Source organism: Phyllostomus hastatus, unplaced genomic scaffold (genome assembly GCF_019186645.2).
Source record: "Phyllostomus hastatus isolate PE091 unplaced genomic scaffold, TTU_PhHast_1.1 phas_contig_244, whole genome shotgun sequence".
In the NCBI taxonomy this organism is placed as follows: domain Eukaryota; kingdom Metazoa; phylum Chordata; class Mammalia; order Chiroptera; family Phyllostomidae; genus Phyllostomus; species Phyllostomus hastatus.
In genome coordinates, this window is record NW_025333796.1 from 741,494 (window position 1) to 757,394 (window position 15,901).

The 15,901-nt window shown below is 53.4% G+C and overlaps 1 protein-coding gene across 6 annotated transcripts in view; it reads right to left on the bottom strand.

The window, feature by feature from the left end:
- PRKAG2 (protein kinase AMP-activated non-catalytic subunit gamma 2) overlaps positions 1–15,901 on the bottom strand; it is a 180,000-nt gene that overhangs the window by 14,056 nt on the left and 150,043 nt on the right. For all 6 annotated transcript variants that reach the window (XM_045837752.1, XM_045837753.1, XM_045837755.1 and 3 more), the window contains 3 exons: positions 9,102–9,183; positions 8,032–8,090; positions 1,607–1,652 (listed from right to left, as the gene is read on the bottom strand). In XM_045837752.1, the coding sequence (XP_045693708.1) occupies positions 1,607–1,652; positions 8,032–8,090; positions 9,102–9,183 (187 nt within the window). The remainder of the gene's footprint in view (positions 1–1,606; positions 1,653–8,031; positions 8,091–9,101; positions 9,184–15,901) is intronic.

Here is a 15,901-nt window from a genome sequence, read left to right on the forward strand (position 1 = left end):
TCCAAACGCACGGCCTCCTGGGGGTCTTTCCAGTTGGGGGAAATGACCTTTGTAAAGATCAGCCAATTAATGTACTGAGCCTTCTATACAGAAGGCATTCGAGGACGTCTGACATTACTGCCATCACCACCGAACAGCCTTGTAGTGTCGACACGTACGGAGACTCGCCCCTGCTCTAACAGGGGACTCTGGGCACAGGTACCTGTGGGTACCGGGTGTGCGGGGGCTGGCACGCCCAGGCTTACAGCTGCAATGCAGGGAACAGGATTAATAAGCAGCAACACGAACATACACTCGGTGTTGCACAGTCACGGCTGTAGACCTGCGTCTGCCTGCCCCATACCTTCGCATCAGGACGGGCAGGGCCGAGACGCGGACCACGGCGCCGACGCCGTTTAGTCGGCGTTGATAAAGCCGTCACAAGTCACTCGGTGAAACTTCTGGGTCACACGGAATTAAAAGTCCCTGAGCCCTTCGGGGATTTCTAATTAAAAGTCCCTGAGCCCTTCGGAGAATCCTAACAGATGTTCAGATTTCCCGGCCAGTCACTAAGGTTGCTTATCAAACCAAGCGGATTACGGGAAGTACAAAGCTAAATTTCAGTTTTCAATTCACAACTGGCCTTCAGTGGGTCCCCCCATTTCCCGCCAGCACCTCCCCCGCCCCCGCCCCCACCCCCCAGAACAGGATCCCCGCCCTGGTTCCTGCCAGGCCCGTGTCTGTGGTCTTGCTGCCGGCAGGCGGCCCCCCTCCCCGCCCGCCCAGCTGAGCGGACCCACTGACACAGAGCAGCGCCCCAGTCGGGCAGTTCGGGTTTGAAAATGGCTCCGTTTCAGAACAGGGGGCTGTGGTCACGAAGGGTGAACGCCAGGGTCACAACCAACCAGGGGCAACCAGGACGCTGGCGTCCCGTCAGCTGGTCCCAGCTGTCTAGCTCAAGGGCCACTGGTTCGTGTTTCTCCCGATTTGTAAAGAAATGATGAGCAAATTCACAGAAGGACAGACCCTTGCCTTGGTTCATCTCAGGCATCCCTTGGTGCATTTTCTGTACCAAGGCAAATTATTTTGGGGGGTAATACTTCTCACCAAAACGGTGGATCCCGGGGTGTGGGGCGGGCAGAGATGTGGGCACAGGTTAGCTTACTCAGCCTCACGTTCCCGGCCTCACTAACACCTGCCACAGGGTCTCCATGGACTTCTATCACACAGAATGGACACTATGCATGGCAGGAGGGCAGGCTATCGAAACTAAGATAGAAACAAATGTTTGCCCTGCCTGACCGGTGTGGCTCAGTGCGTTGGGCATTGTCCCGCAAAGTGAAAGGTCGCCAGTTTGATTCCTGGTCGGGGCACAGGCCTGGGTTGTGGGCCAGGCCCGAGCTGGGGACGTGCGAGAGGCAGCCACACACTGATGCTTCTCTCCCTCTCTTTCTCCCTCCCTTCCCCTCTCTCTCCAAAATAAATAAAATCTTTTAAAAATACACTTTAATTAATGTAATTTATCACTAAGCAGAGAAAAGGGTCTGTGAAATTAAGAAATATTTTAAACACCGAGTAGAGCATTTCTGCTGATATTAAAAGATTTTAAACACCCAACGATACTTACCCCTCCACGTTTCAATCTTGTGTTCCTCTAATTCATAAATCTGTACCTGAAAGTAAGAATTCTTATTTACAAATGTTCATACAACGTAAGGACATTACTTGTCCTAACTACTTCCGGTCCTGTAACTCGGCAGGTGGAAATGATCAAGGAGACGCAACGATACTGGAACTACAAGTCAGAAACGAATGCTCCGCATTTCTTTGAGGATAAATGTTCTAGTAATTCAAAACATCGTAAACCAGCCTAACGTATTTTCGTTGATTTAACTTGAAAATTTCTGACACATTTAGCTTTTAAAACACACACAGACATACACACTCATTCCTCTGAAAGGTTTCTAGTGTCGCTAATTTAAAAGGGCGGCTGGTTGATTCCTGAGCGGAAAGGGGCGGTGGGGTCGGCTCACACCTGGGGCCGCCTCACCCGTCTTCACGAAGGGGGAGGGGACAGGGCCCCCACGCGGCAGGCCCCCTGGAGTCTCCAGCTGTCTCAAATCTCCACACCTGCTCTACCACTTCTCAGCTGCTATTCCTGGCCAAATTACTGAACCTCTCCGAACGTGTTTCCCTGCCTAAAGGGTGGGATAAAAAGCCACGCCCCCCATTTGGCTTCTGGAGGGGCTGTGGAGATCACGTGCCAGGTGCTCCCGACCCTGGAGCTCCCTCCTACCCTGCCTTCTGCAGCCCCCCCCCCCCCCCCCGCCGCTTTCAAAAACACAGCCGGGCCGCAACCCGGCACTCCATCAGGGCGCGTCAGGGTGCTGCGGCAGGAAACCTGGGCTCTTCTGGACGCGGCCAGTCCAGTGGGCAGGCGGCAAGGATACAGTCCTACAGAAGAGTGCCACTGACCGCCGAACACAGGATACACGCTCGGCCACTCTCCAAAGGGCTCAGTACGGGCCGTGGGAGCCGGAGGGGCACAGAGGTCAGGTAAGGAACCCTGGGAGGCAGAGCAATGCTGCACTGCCACTCATCAGGATACAGATCTCTCCCAGGTGAGCAACGCTGCACTACCACTCATCACAATACAATGAAAAGTGCCCCGAGGTTGTCAATTAGGCCCTGACTCAGGGACCCACGCTGCCCGAGGGGGACTAGTACAGGGAACCCCCCCATCAATCACTAAGGTGAGGCTCGAACAGGATTCTGAAAGAGCAGGACTTCACTGGCCGGGGCCAGCTTCAGGAGGAAGAGCGAGCGAGTGAAGTCGAGGAAGTGGATGAAGATTCCCAAGGAAGGGAAGTCGCACAGGGGAGGGCGGAGGCCAAGGCCACGCCCGAGACCACATCCACAGCAGGAGTTTGGAGGAGGAAGAGGAAGGACCTCCTGACTCAGGTTAGAAAGAGGACAGATAAGAAGTAGCCCGCACACTGAGTGTGAAAAACAGGCCACAAGGCTGCGCAGGAAGGTGGAGAAGCAGCAACCGCTGCTCCGTGCACAAAATGTAGCAGTTAAAGGAAAGGCATCCAGGACCCACGTTTGTGTAAAGAATAGTGTTTGATCGGAAAGGCAGCAGCCTTGGCTGCCATTACGAAGAGCAGTTCCTTCCACAATACACGTGAACGTTGTTGTTTGAAAGTTTCATTTCCATTTTGTGGAAAATCAGCCACAGAAGACTTTACAAAGCTGCTACATTCCCAAAGAAGCTTCATTTCAGGCTTACATTCCCAGTCTCACTGAAGATTCAACAGGAACGAGGTTTGAAAATAAGACTGGGGATCACCTGAGGAAGAATTAGCAAGTTTAAGGCCGACCAACGGATGATCTGATCTGAAGGTCAATGACCCCAGAGTCCCAGGGACCCGCGGCACAGGGTGACACGGTCTCACAGACGCGCACTGAGGTCCCAGAGGGGAGAGGACTGGGAGAATGAGACAGAGGCCTGCTCGAAGGAGCCGCAGCCGAAAACCTCCCCGATGACATGAAAAACCAACTTAGAGGGTCACACCAACTCGATGTACCCACAGCAGGATGAGCACAAAGGAAACCACGTGTGGGCATATCACCGTTACTGCTAAAATCCCGAGTTCAAGGGAAACTCTTGCCCTGGCCGGGTAGCTCAGTTGGTTAGAGCACCGTCTTAACATGCCAGTGTTGTGGGTTTGATCCCCGGTCAGGGCACACACAGGAATCAACCAATGAGTGCATGGATAAGTGGAACCACAATTTGATGTTTTCCTCTCTCTTTAAAAATCAAAAAATAAAAATAAAAAAAAGAAAGAGAAACTCTTGAAACAGAAGCAGCATGGGAGGGGATGGGTCAAAAGACAATGAAATTACATCCTTACAGTGTTAAAGAAAAAATGCTAACTCAGTTTCTGTCAAACAGCAAAACTGTCTTTCAAAAGTGGTGATGAAATTCTAACGACACCGTCAGACGGGCAAAACCGGAGGGAGCCCACCGCCAGCAGCGCCGCGGACCCACAGCCGCGGGGTTTTCTGCGGCACGGTGGGAAGTGCGGGGCCAGAGTTGATGGAACTACGTTTTATGCCAAACATGTGATGTCCACTCTGCATAGACTGTAGTAAGTTACAAGTGACAGGGAAACCCACTCAGCAGCCACACACACACACACACACACACACAGAGTGCAGAGAGGTACGGCTAAAGTATCGCCAGCGCTCTGTCATCCAAGATGGATTAGATGGGCCACACTCAGTCTCCTGCTGAACACAACTAGAAAACAGGAAAAAACAGGGAAAACAACTTTTTCCAGACACCAGATGACAAGCAGGCGAGACTCGGACCCCGCCGGGAGAAGGGAGGCGGCACGGTGGGCCCCGGTCAGCACACCGTCTCCAGGGGCCCCTGCGGACCCCACGCCGCGAGAACACGGCAGCCTCGCTGAGCTGAGACAGGCAGCGAGGGCTGGGAGGGCCGAGCCCACGGGAATGGACGAGGTGGGCTCCACAGGGCAGGGAGCTGTCCAGGTAACGCGGCGGGGGTGCACCCGGCACTCCTGAGTTCTTCTCACTGAACGCTCAGCTGGGCATGCGCGGCGCGGAAGCACGTGAAGCCAGGCCAGACCGACGCCGAGGGACGTCTGCGCTCTGACCAGGCAGAGGGCAAGTCCTGGTGAAGCAGCCAGGGGAGCGCAGGGGGCTCCTGGAAGCAGAGAACTAAACCAGCACTCTAACAAAGCCCGGACCCCCAGAAGCACATCGAAGACACAAAGTAAGCCCAAAAGCTGTCACTCCACACCCACAAGGGCGACTGTAACCAGAAAGACAGGCGGTAACAAGTGTTGGCGAGGACCCGGAGAACCCGAACCCTCCTGCATCGCCGGTGGGGGTGCCAAACGGCGCGGCCGCTGGAGACCAGCCCGGCAGCTCCTCACAGAGTTAACCATGGTACCGCAGGCCCCGTCAACCCCACCCCCGGGCATACGCCGGCCAAGGGAAATACAGACGCGGGTCCTCACAAACACTTGTACACGAGTGTCCGCGGCACCATATTCCCAGCAGACACAAAGGGGACACCATCCCCGTGCCCACCGACTGGCGAACGGACAAGTAGAACGTGGTACACCCACACCGCAGAGGACTGTTCGGGGGTAAGAAGAAATGAGTGCTGACTGGTGCTACGGCAGGAGGAAACCCGGAGAACGTTGCTCGAGGTGGGAGAAGCCAGCCACAAAGAGCTACTACGTGTTAGTTAGGTGACTCCCTTCGTAAGGCATGCCCAGAACGCGCACGTCTACGGACACGGGAAGCGGATCAGCAGAGGTGCCCAGGGCTGGGGGGACGGAGGGTTGTGTGCGGGGGGCTACAGCTAAGGCGTGCGGAGTGTCTTTCTGGGGGAATGAAAATGCTCTAAAATCGACGGTGGTGATGGTTGCAGAGAACTGTGAATATCCTAAAAACCATTGAATTGTACACTTTAAATGGGTGGAAAAAGGGTATATGAATTATATCTCAACAAATCTTAAAAAAATAATAAAACCCTCAAAAGCATCCAGCTGACCTGCCAGTTAAGTCCACTGCCTGCCCAAACAACTCGAATACTTTTGAATGGAAGACAGTACAGGTATTCAAGGACATGCTGACAATGTCTGCACCCACCGGAAACTATGAGATTTTCAAGAGGCAGGAAAATATGATCTGCATATAGGAGAAAAATCAGCCAACAGAATCAGGCCCAGAATAGACAGAGATGATGAAATTAGCAGAGAACTTTAAAACAACTGATATGTTCAAAGAATTAAAGATATGAAGAAGAAAAATGAAAAGTAAAAATAAAAGAAGAAACTTCTAGAGCAGAAAATACAGTATCTGATTGGAAAAACAATGAAGAGATTAGATATGGCAGAGGAGGAGAATGGTGACCCTGAAGTTACAGAAAATACCTGAAATGAAGCACAGACAGAAAAAACTGGAGGAAAAACCCTGCACAACAACAGAGTCTCAGCTGAGCAACTGGAACCCCCAGTGGCGGAGCAGGGGAGGGGCAGCAGAACAGCGGCTCCCCCCTGCGGCGGGCAACAAGGCGAGGTCTGCCTTGACTTCAGGGCTGCACTGGAGGTGCTGGCCAATGCAATAAAGCAAGAAAAATACTACGTTCATGGATGGCAAGCCTCAGGAGTGTTGAGATGCCAATTCTCCCCAAATTGATCTGCAGACTCTCAATAATATCAGAAGGCTCTTTTTTTAAATAGTCATCAAGACATCATGGTACAAGAGACAGACAAGGAGAACAATGGAACAGAACAGAGTCCAGCAACAGACCCACACCTAAGACAGTACAACAATGCTATGACAAAAAGGCTTATCAATAAATAGTGTGGGTACAGTTGACTGAAAAAAATCCTAATAAATGTACGAAAAGGTTCCTAGAACTAATAAGTGAATCTTATAGGATAAAAGGTCAATATACAAAAATCAATTGTTGTTTTCACTAACCATGAATACTTGGAAAGTGAAATAAGCCATAGCTTTCACAGTAGCATTTTTCTGCACATAATTAGAAAATGAGGTGAAATGTGGAGGGAAAAAAAATGTATCCTTGAGAATTAAGAAAATCTTTGGGCTGCATAATTTAGACACAACTGTGTTTCTAGACATTTTGATTTAATTGACTACTGCTGAGCTTTGTTAGACAGGGCTTGGCTACACTTAATAAAAATCTACCCACTTAATAATCAAACTCTGTGATTCTGCAAGCCCAAAAGCAGAGAGATGTCCATTATAAAGAAAATCAATATTTGCCCGCATTGGCGGCATTAAAGAAATCAGATCTACCAGGTGAAATGAATACGGAATAACTACAGGTCTTTGGTGGAATTGTTTTCTAAGAGTATGCATTATGAGGAAACTTATTTTCCCATTTTATGACGGAATTTAATTACTGGGCAATATTGACTATTACATGTAAAAACAGCAGTAATTGGCTTGTCTTTTTACCTTTTACGTACCCAAAATAGTGCTAGTTAAAGAAACAGTATACAATACTGTCCTTTCCCACCCTTGCCAAAATAAACAAAAAACCCCCCAAAACAACAAAGCCAAAACCCAGACCCGCTGGTAGAATCGGGAAGTCGGGGCGCTAGAGTTAGGGCCCTTTGTGGGCTTCTACACCCTCTCCTATAACGACAGGTGGGCCAGGGACCAGGGCGTCCGCCTTGAAAACGAGCCACGAGCAGTCTATTTTCAACTGGCGGGAGAATGTCAACACGGAATTTCTTCAATTTTATTTTTCACTTCTTTAAACGACGGAATGCCTGTCGTTCTTGTTGTAACACTTTGGGGTAAGTGCACGAAGCGGCCCTCCTGTCACCAGCCCCCCGGGGCAAGTCCCGTGGCGAGGGTCAGTCTCATCTCCCGGTGCACGTGCTCACCGGGGCGGCCACCCAGACGGGAGCGGCGTGGGGGCCACCTTCGCTGCCCGGCCCAGGCCGCCTCTCCACGCTGCAGTGTGCCCGTCCGGCTGTTCGAGGTCGTACACTCAGTGAAGCCCACTGACCACCTGGGCCACAGGCGGCAAACACAGGGCCAGTGTCTGCCCGGCACCTCGTTTCCACCCGGCGGCGGCACGCAGCTCTCGCTTAACTGTCAAGGAGTAGTTACACTGACACAGTCCTAAAGTTACATTCACCCCTGTGAAGGCAACCGCGAGGCTGACGTGGCCCCCGGTGAAGATGAGTCTGACACGCCTGATCCAGGCCATGAGTAAGCGCACAGCACTCTGCCGCCCCCGGGGATTCCTGAAGGCCGGATACCGACCACCTTCTCCGAGCTCCACGCGCAGGACTGATTTACACGGGGCCCCCTGTGCACCTCGCACTTTTGGGGAAAATCAACCCCTGGCACCACCCCTGCACCACAAAACCCCCAGACCCACAAAAATCTTCAACTGCGCACACACACGACCCTCACACACACCCACAGAACACAGCTCCAGCCACGGACACGAGGATTTCTGGCACTTACCATGGGTGATTTATAGTATCTATGTAGTATATTTATGAAATCTGTAATCGTTAGCATTCCTGGAACAGAGAATTATATGTTAAAGAGGAAACCCTGAAAACGTGAAAGAAAATTTCAAATAGCAGGCAAACGTGGAACAGTGGCTAGAAAAGTGCAGGCGTGTGCGCATCAAGCGCAGTGTAATACATCATTTAAAGCACTTCATCTGCTCATCGTCTACAGCCAAGGAAGATGCACAGATTCACCTGAAATTTAATCCAGCGGTAACTGGGTTTAATCACAGTATTGGGCACCTCAGCAAGGGAGAACTTAGTGACAGTTACAAAACATCGCACAGGATGGGCAGCTACGTGTAAATCACTGAAAATACTTTAAAATAAGATCAGGTATTCCAGCAGCTCTAGCAACATGATACTTCTGGGGGCTCCTGGACTGTTTCCTGGGAAGCATCTTGGAAACAACCCGCCTTACCAGTCATTACGTGGTAAGTGCCTACTATGTGGCAGGTGCCAGGACTACAAAGAGGAAACCGTAACCGAGAGGGGGAGGCAGGCACCCGGCTGGTCATTTCATCCTAACATGACGCACCCCGACAGGGACGACACCCCCATCTGCTCTGACTGCCAAGATGTGAAACCATGGAGTTTAGATGCTGTAGTCACACTGTGCTCAACAGTGCGACAATATTTAGAGAAGGGACTGGTCGCTTTCACATCACATCGTCTGCCCTGCCAAAAGGTGTTCGCCCACGAGGAAGAGGGGGTGGGGGGGACCCCAGGTGAGCAAAGGTGGCTGACGGACAGACGTCCAACCACGGCTTCCCCCTCGGACCCTGGGCTCACAGGAACTGGCACACGAGATCCTCCCGAGAGGCAGGAAACTCGATAAAAAAGCAGGGAAGTGGATTTGAGTTCACTGGCGGCCCCACCTCACCTGGACACATAAAAGCAAGCACGTTCTTTCATTTGCTACCATGTTTACGAGGGTGAATTCCAACCAGCGCCCATTAAAATGTCCTGGGCTTTGTGCTTTTCAGATTCCAGATTTTTCTCTGAGGCCACAATGCTTACCTACAAAACTTTGTTTTTTACTCTCCCACAGCGGCGCTGCTCGAACGCCATTGGCTACTAAGGCGAAGAAGGCCTTTTTAACCTGCGGGCAGAGAAGAGAAGCACAGTTTGAAAGTGTACACGTCAGGAGGAAAAACACCTTCGACAGAAACAGTCAACCAGCTCTTACCAGTTATCTTCAACATCAAGTTTTCTAAGTTTGATAAACTAAAAATAACCAAATTTATGAACATCAGCAGAAGTACTTGCGTATCATTTAAAGGCACGTAGGGACTGGGGATTATTTTTTGAAAGGGAAACAACACAATTAACTTCAAAAGTGTTTTCTTATTGTAGCGAAAGACTCTTGTCAACAGAAACTTGAAACAGTAATTAAAACCATATAAAAGAATTAAACTTCAGAGTTTAATTTCTCCTACACACGATTCTTTAGTTCACTTCAAAACACTGAAGTTCTAATGGGTTCCTTGAAGTGAAAATTTGTTTTTCACATGTTCACTAACAAAACAAACAAGCACACTTTCTCATGTCCCGAGGCTGGGAAGAGGTACAAAAGATGTCATTTAGTGGGACTTTTATATCTTTCAGACACGAACACCCGTGTGCCTGTCACAGGTTGGCCCGCCGTTCAGATGACATTTGCGTGAGCTTATCTCATGGCAACCACCTTCCTGACCAATGCCCCGGGAACCACGGCCGGTAAAGGAGGATCAGAGGTGCCCTGGCTGGTGTGGCTCAGTGGATTGAGTGTGGGCCTGCAGACCAAGGGTCACCAGTTCGATTCCCAGTCAGGGCACATGCCTGGGTTGCGGGCCAGGTCCCCAGTAGGGGGCGTGTGAGAGGCAACCACACATCAGTGTTTTTCTCCCTTTTTCCCTCCCTTCCCCTCTCTAAAAGTAAATAAAATCTTTTAAAAAATTTGAGAAGGATTATCAAAATAAATCATGACAATAAAATCTTTAAAACATTTTTAAGAAGGTTTATTAAAAGCTGAACGTCTGGTGCTGTAAACGAGTCTCTCCATACAGACAGCAAACAGGGGAAATGGTCCGACTTCACGAGGAGCCAAAAACACAAAAATCGAAGCAACTTCAGAGCATCACGTAGAGCTGCTGACTCAGCCGTGTTCCGTAGTCACGGCACCAGTAACCGTGACGCCGCGAGCCGCTGGCGGCGCCCAGAACCGCCAGGGTGTTTGGAGCCCCGGCGTGCGTCGGGAACCACTAAAATATTCACGCTCTCGGAGCGTCGGAGTGCTTGCTTGTTCTCTGTGGAATCATTTACTCAGACCAAAATTTCAGGAGCAGGATTCAGGAATTCAACCAATGTTGTTCAATGTGACACAGTTTCCAGTTCCGAAACTGGAAAAACACCCATTCCCAGCGAAAGCCAACTGGTTTCATACTGGTGTCCCAACGAGAAAGGTACCCAATAGAATGATTATGAAGACTAAGTTGCAGTAAAAAAAAGGTACATGATAGTGCAAATGCAAATTACAATAGTATACATTGATTATATAAAATATACATTTCAATGGAAAAGATAAAAGAGAAATAAGCAAAAAAAAAAAAGTTCTGATTCAAGAAGCTGGGACAAGGAAGTACCTTTCTTTCAAAAATGATTTATCGCTCCCTTGTTAACTAAGGAAAAAAACGATCCTTTTCTCGCTATGTTCTACAACCTCTGTTAACGTCACCACGGAAACACATGAGAGAATTACGGACACTTGGAGCTTCGAGTCAGACCAGGATTAATACCTCTGCACCTGTCTGCGCCCTGAAGGTGACAGATTCTGCCGTGACCGAGAATGACTTGTGCAGGCGCCTGAGGGGCAGGGGCGGGGAGCTCATCAATCAGTCTCAGTCTCAGCCGGGCCAGCGCTGTCCTGAGGGCCGCGGGGGGTCCATCCATCAGCTGAGTGACCCAGCGGCACTGGGGAGAGGAGGGCGTGGAGCCCACCCAAGGACACAGGGACACGCAGTCATCACACTGGCACCGTGAGCTGATGAAACAGTTCCTGAGCCACAGCCCATACCAAGAATTGCCCAAACATCCACACCGTTTGTGTGACTAGTAGTCACGGCACCCGGGGACGGCGGGCCAGTTTGAACGGGCTCCTCTGACCTGGAGGCTACTCTGAGAACCTCGGGTGTGGCCCTGGAAGCATCAGAAAAAGACTGGGGGAGAGGAGTCACAAATACGCAGATTTTAACACAGATGAAGTGATCTGCTGAGCTGGTTTTTCTGAACTGGCGGGAGCGGGTTCAGAAAACCAGCAGAGGAAACCAGCATTATCACTCATAGGATCACCCATCAGAGTCGCAGTGCCCGGAGCTGTCGAAAGGCCTTCCACTCTGAGAGCTGAGTTTGGCCACGATGAAATCAACAGTACAAGGTGGGCCAAACGCACCGCCATCTGAAAGCCCTGGTGTGCACGGACCGGGCCGGGCCAGATCGGCGGGGAGGGGGTGGGGGTGGGGAGGGCGCTGTGGTTCTTGAGAGGAAAGCAAATAGTGGCTGGAGCTCCGCAGGTGCTGCGGGACTGGTCTGCGGGCACACTCTCCAGGTCGCCTTCCGGTGGCTGAGCCTCAACAGGGATCCGCCATCTGTCCAAAGGAGTCAAATCCCAGGCAGGACAAGAACGGAGAAAACCACACCTTAGCACACCCCAGACAAGACGCTAAGAATCAGAGGCAAAGAGACCGTCCGCCAGAGGGAAAAAGACACTGACTTTCCCAGGAGCCGCCCTCAGAAGGACAGGGACCGATTTTCACACTGAAATATGATGACTGTCCTTTCAGAACCAGAAGAAACAAGAAAGCCCTGCCTCCCCACGAGCGCGTCTCGGACTCATCGGCTGCGTGAAAGCTCCACGCAGCCGCTCGCTGCTGCCGCGTCGCGAGCCCCACAGCCGGCCGGGTGCAGGAGCCGCGGGGGGGGGCGCTCTAACCGAGGGGGGGGCGCGTGCACACACACACACACGCGGACGTCGGGAACCGGCCGGGCAGGCTCACCCACCAGTCACTTCTGAGCAGACTGGCACTGCTGACGCTGCGCAGGTCAAGGGCGGGGAGGCAGAAACGCCCCAGGGAGCAGCCCCCAGCGGCAGAGGGCGGTCAGAATTCACTGGGAGACGTACCCTCGCTCCACTCGGGCAGGAGAGGCAGGACGAGCGAAGGCCAAGGAGGTGCCTGGGGCGAAGTGACACACCTCGGCCCGGGCCCCAGCCCTCTCTCTCCGGGCCTGGACGCCGCGGGACTCGCTGGGCCTGGAGGTGAAGGCGTTCAGCCTGGTACCACACGTACAGCCAAAAAGAATAAATGTTTTAATTTCCCACGGTGCTGACCCGACTGGAGGCAGGCAGAGGAAAATTCACGGCTTTCATTTCTCCGCCACGCACCGCTGAGGTGACGCGCCCACCCACCGCGGAAGGAGTGGCGGTTCCGTGCTCCGAAGACCTCACGGAATGTTCTATGGTGGCCAAGACACAGTCACACCGTCTTCACCACAGGCGTCCGGAACGCCCTGGCTCGGCGGCGTGCCCGCTGCTCCTGCGGCGTGGCTGCCCTTCTTGGCGATCACGGGGCCTCCTCTGGCTTTTAAACGTGTGCGTGGGGTTGCTCCAGGGCCCACTGAACAGTGTGGTCACAGAGTTCTTCATGGTGCTGGAGGGCACAGGGCGTTACTGACTCACCGACAAAAGGACAGAAAAGGGACAAGAACGGCCTCGCTCTGACCAGGAGAAAAGTCTCGAGGACGGCGGAAAAGTTGTTTCTCTTCTGCGGATGTGCAATTTGCTGAGACTGTTACCGATTTTCAAATGTACTCCTTAATGGGGGCGCCAGACAACCAAAGGGGACGGTCAGATAAAATGGACACCTGGGGCACAGACAGATCAAGCGGGGCCCCCGCCGTGCGAGGCGTCCTGACAGCCGAGCGCCCGGCAGCACACCGCGTCCCAGGAAACGGGAATCTGGTTCCGCTGATGCTTTTCACATGGTTTCACCCTGCTTTTCAGTAATTCAACCGATTGTGAGGTTTTTGAAAAGTTATTTTAAAACAGATTTTGTGTATTCGTTTTTAGAGAGAGGGGAAAGAGATGGAGAGAAACATCGATGTGCAAGAAAAACATGGATCAGTTGCCTCTCGCATGCCCCCAACAGGGGACCCGGCCCGCAACCCAGGCATGTGCCCTGACTGGGGATCGAACCTGCAACCCCTTGGTCTGCAGGCCAGCGCTCAATCCACTGAGCCACACCGGCCAGGGTGATCGCAGGGCTTCTACAACTCATGCTGATGAACGGCTAAAAGCTCTTTCAAGTTGTCTGATTTGGTTTCTCACTAAATTCCGACGTCAGGGCTCGTCCAAAGGATTCACGTCTGCACGGCTCTCCACTGTGTAAAGCAGGGCCGGGCTCTTGGGAATGGGATCTAAGCCCCCGCAAAACCAGCCCCAGCGCGATCCCTACAGCCCCAGCCGACTCTTGGGTCCTGCGCTGGGGTCAAGTAAGCCGGAGGCCCCCGTGCTGGGCTGAGGCGGGCGGCGGCTGGAGGAACAGGTGGCGTGAAATGGCCCCCGGGAGGCAGCCGCCGCGACCAGCAGCCTGGCTCCAGCTGACAGAGACGTAACCCACATTCTCCTCGGGTCCAGGCGAGCCGCCCGCTCACCCACTGGGCCCCACACTCTGCCTCGTGCCCGTGGGGACACCACGCGGGGCTCCATCAACCGTCTGGCTGAAACCCAGACAGGAGAGGTTCACCTCCTGTGGCTTTTACTTTCGGTCAGTTCACAATAGGCTCCTGGAGGTGACCACTTCTTCTGTTTTTTGGTTAATCGTTCATTCAAGCACCTCGGCCGCCTCCCCCACCTGCTGCCTCGGGACCAGACCGTCTCACCGTCCGCAATCCCGACGTCACACGGGCCCGGTAGTCCCCCCTCATTATACTCGGACATGACTCATTTGAACCTGGTTTAATGCCCCCTCCTAAAATCTCCACACCTGTCCTGGACTTCAGTGTCCTCTAATCACCATTTGCTGCCCTCTCCCCACGCGGGAGGTCCTTCACCTCCAGGATGAGAAAGTACACCATGAGCTGAAGAGTGTCCCTTCCTCCTCTTTGGCACCTGCAGCCAGAATCTGGAGCAGCAGGCCTGGCTCTCTCTATCCTCCCGGCTTTTAACATAAGCAAGCCCCGCCCCCAAGTGGATCTTATCCAATCCCAGTGGAGATCACCCACGCAGCCCCGCCCAGCCATCCCTTCTCTGAGCTCACTTTTTTTTTATGTTTTTGAGCTCACTTTTGACTCTATGGTCTTCCTTCTACGTTTCCTACGCGTTCTTGTGAACGCGTGTGCTTGGCAAACAGCCACTTCTTTGGGGAACTGCCTCTTTTCTCCTTGGTTGGCATAATTAGCAGTCACGTTGATTGGAATAATTTGAGCAACAAAATAAAGTAGCACTAAGTTATAACCCAATGCGCTGTATCTCTTCTCCCCATACATCTATACTGCTATTAGTAACTGAATAACCTTACGGGGGTGGCGGACAGAATGATGTCCCTTGTGGAGTTCCCACTCACTCTCGGGGGCACCCCGCCCTGCGGGGGTGGGAAATGTCACACCCGCCTCCCCAGCCCCAGTTAAACTGCTCTGTGACCGCGTCTTCCTGAGTGCGGTAGGGACTAACTGCAGTGGCACCCAGATTAACTGCAGTGGCACCCGGATGGGGTGTGGTGGCACTGGCGCCGTCGCCAGGACACGCCCGTCCGTCCCGGGCCCGGGTGGTCTGCCTGGATCCGGCTCGGCTCAGTCACCAACGTGCCCCGGGCCCAGCACCCCGGGTGCTCTCTGCCTGAACTGCGCCTGCACAGTGCTGCCCGTCCCGACAGGCCGCCCGCCACACTGGCCACTGTCGGTGACACTGCTCACCGGGTCTGGCCGTCAGGGAGCAGCAACACTTCCGATGCCTCAGGAGGCACCTGCCAGCTACAGGGTGAGGCTGTGGGGTCGGTGGGGGCACTGGCTGGCGTGTCAGACACCCCTCCCAGGGAGGTCCCAGCGGCTGCTCTGTGCACGCCCCACACCATTGTGCGGCCGCACACCACTCGGTCGGTCTCCTGGAAGCAGCACGCTCTGCTCTGAGCTATCACTCTGACACGTGTACTGAGTGACCCAGAAAAGCTGTTCTCGGCGGGGACCAGAGCAAGCTCATTCTCGGCAGCAAGGGCAGGCTCCTGGTGCACGCGGCCCACGGCCAGCAGAGTCACGGCCGGGGCTGCCCGGGGAGGCCCCTTCGGGTTCCCCGCTTCCCACCGGGCCCTGGTAGAGACGGGACGCTAACGAGGAGAAGCCATGTGTCCGTGCAGCCTGAGTGCCCCCGTAAACGGGGGTCATCTGACCTGTCCAGCCACACGCTGGGCTGTGCTCCACAGCCGGCCACCGTCGGCTGCCCAAGGTGCAGGGGACAGAGCTGGCCAGGTCTAGAGAGTGAGGACGATGCCCCAGCAATGCCTCCCGCTCCTGCCACTGGCACCAGCTATGGCCCCTCCTGTCCCCTGTCCACACCCACAGCCCACAGCGGGGGTGGGGGGGTGGGGGGGTGGGGGGGAGAGGATCCTTGTGAGCCGCTGACCAACAAGCGGCAGCCGGGCCTGCTTTACAGACGGTCCTCCGGTCCTCCAGTCCCCCAGCAGGCCGGCCCCGCGTTTTCCACGGGTCACTCGCTTTGGCTGCATTCTGAATTCGGAGGAAAGTCACCTTCCTGGCGAGGGCGGAGCTGCGGGAGGGCAGAGACAGGCCGT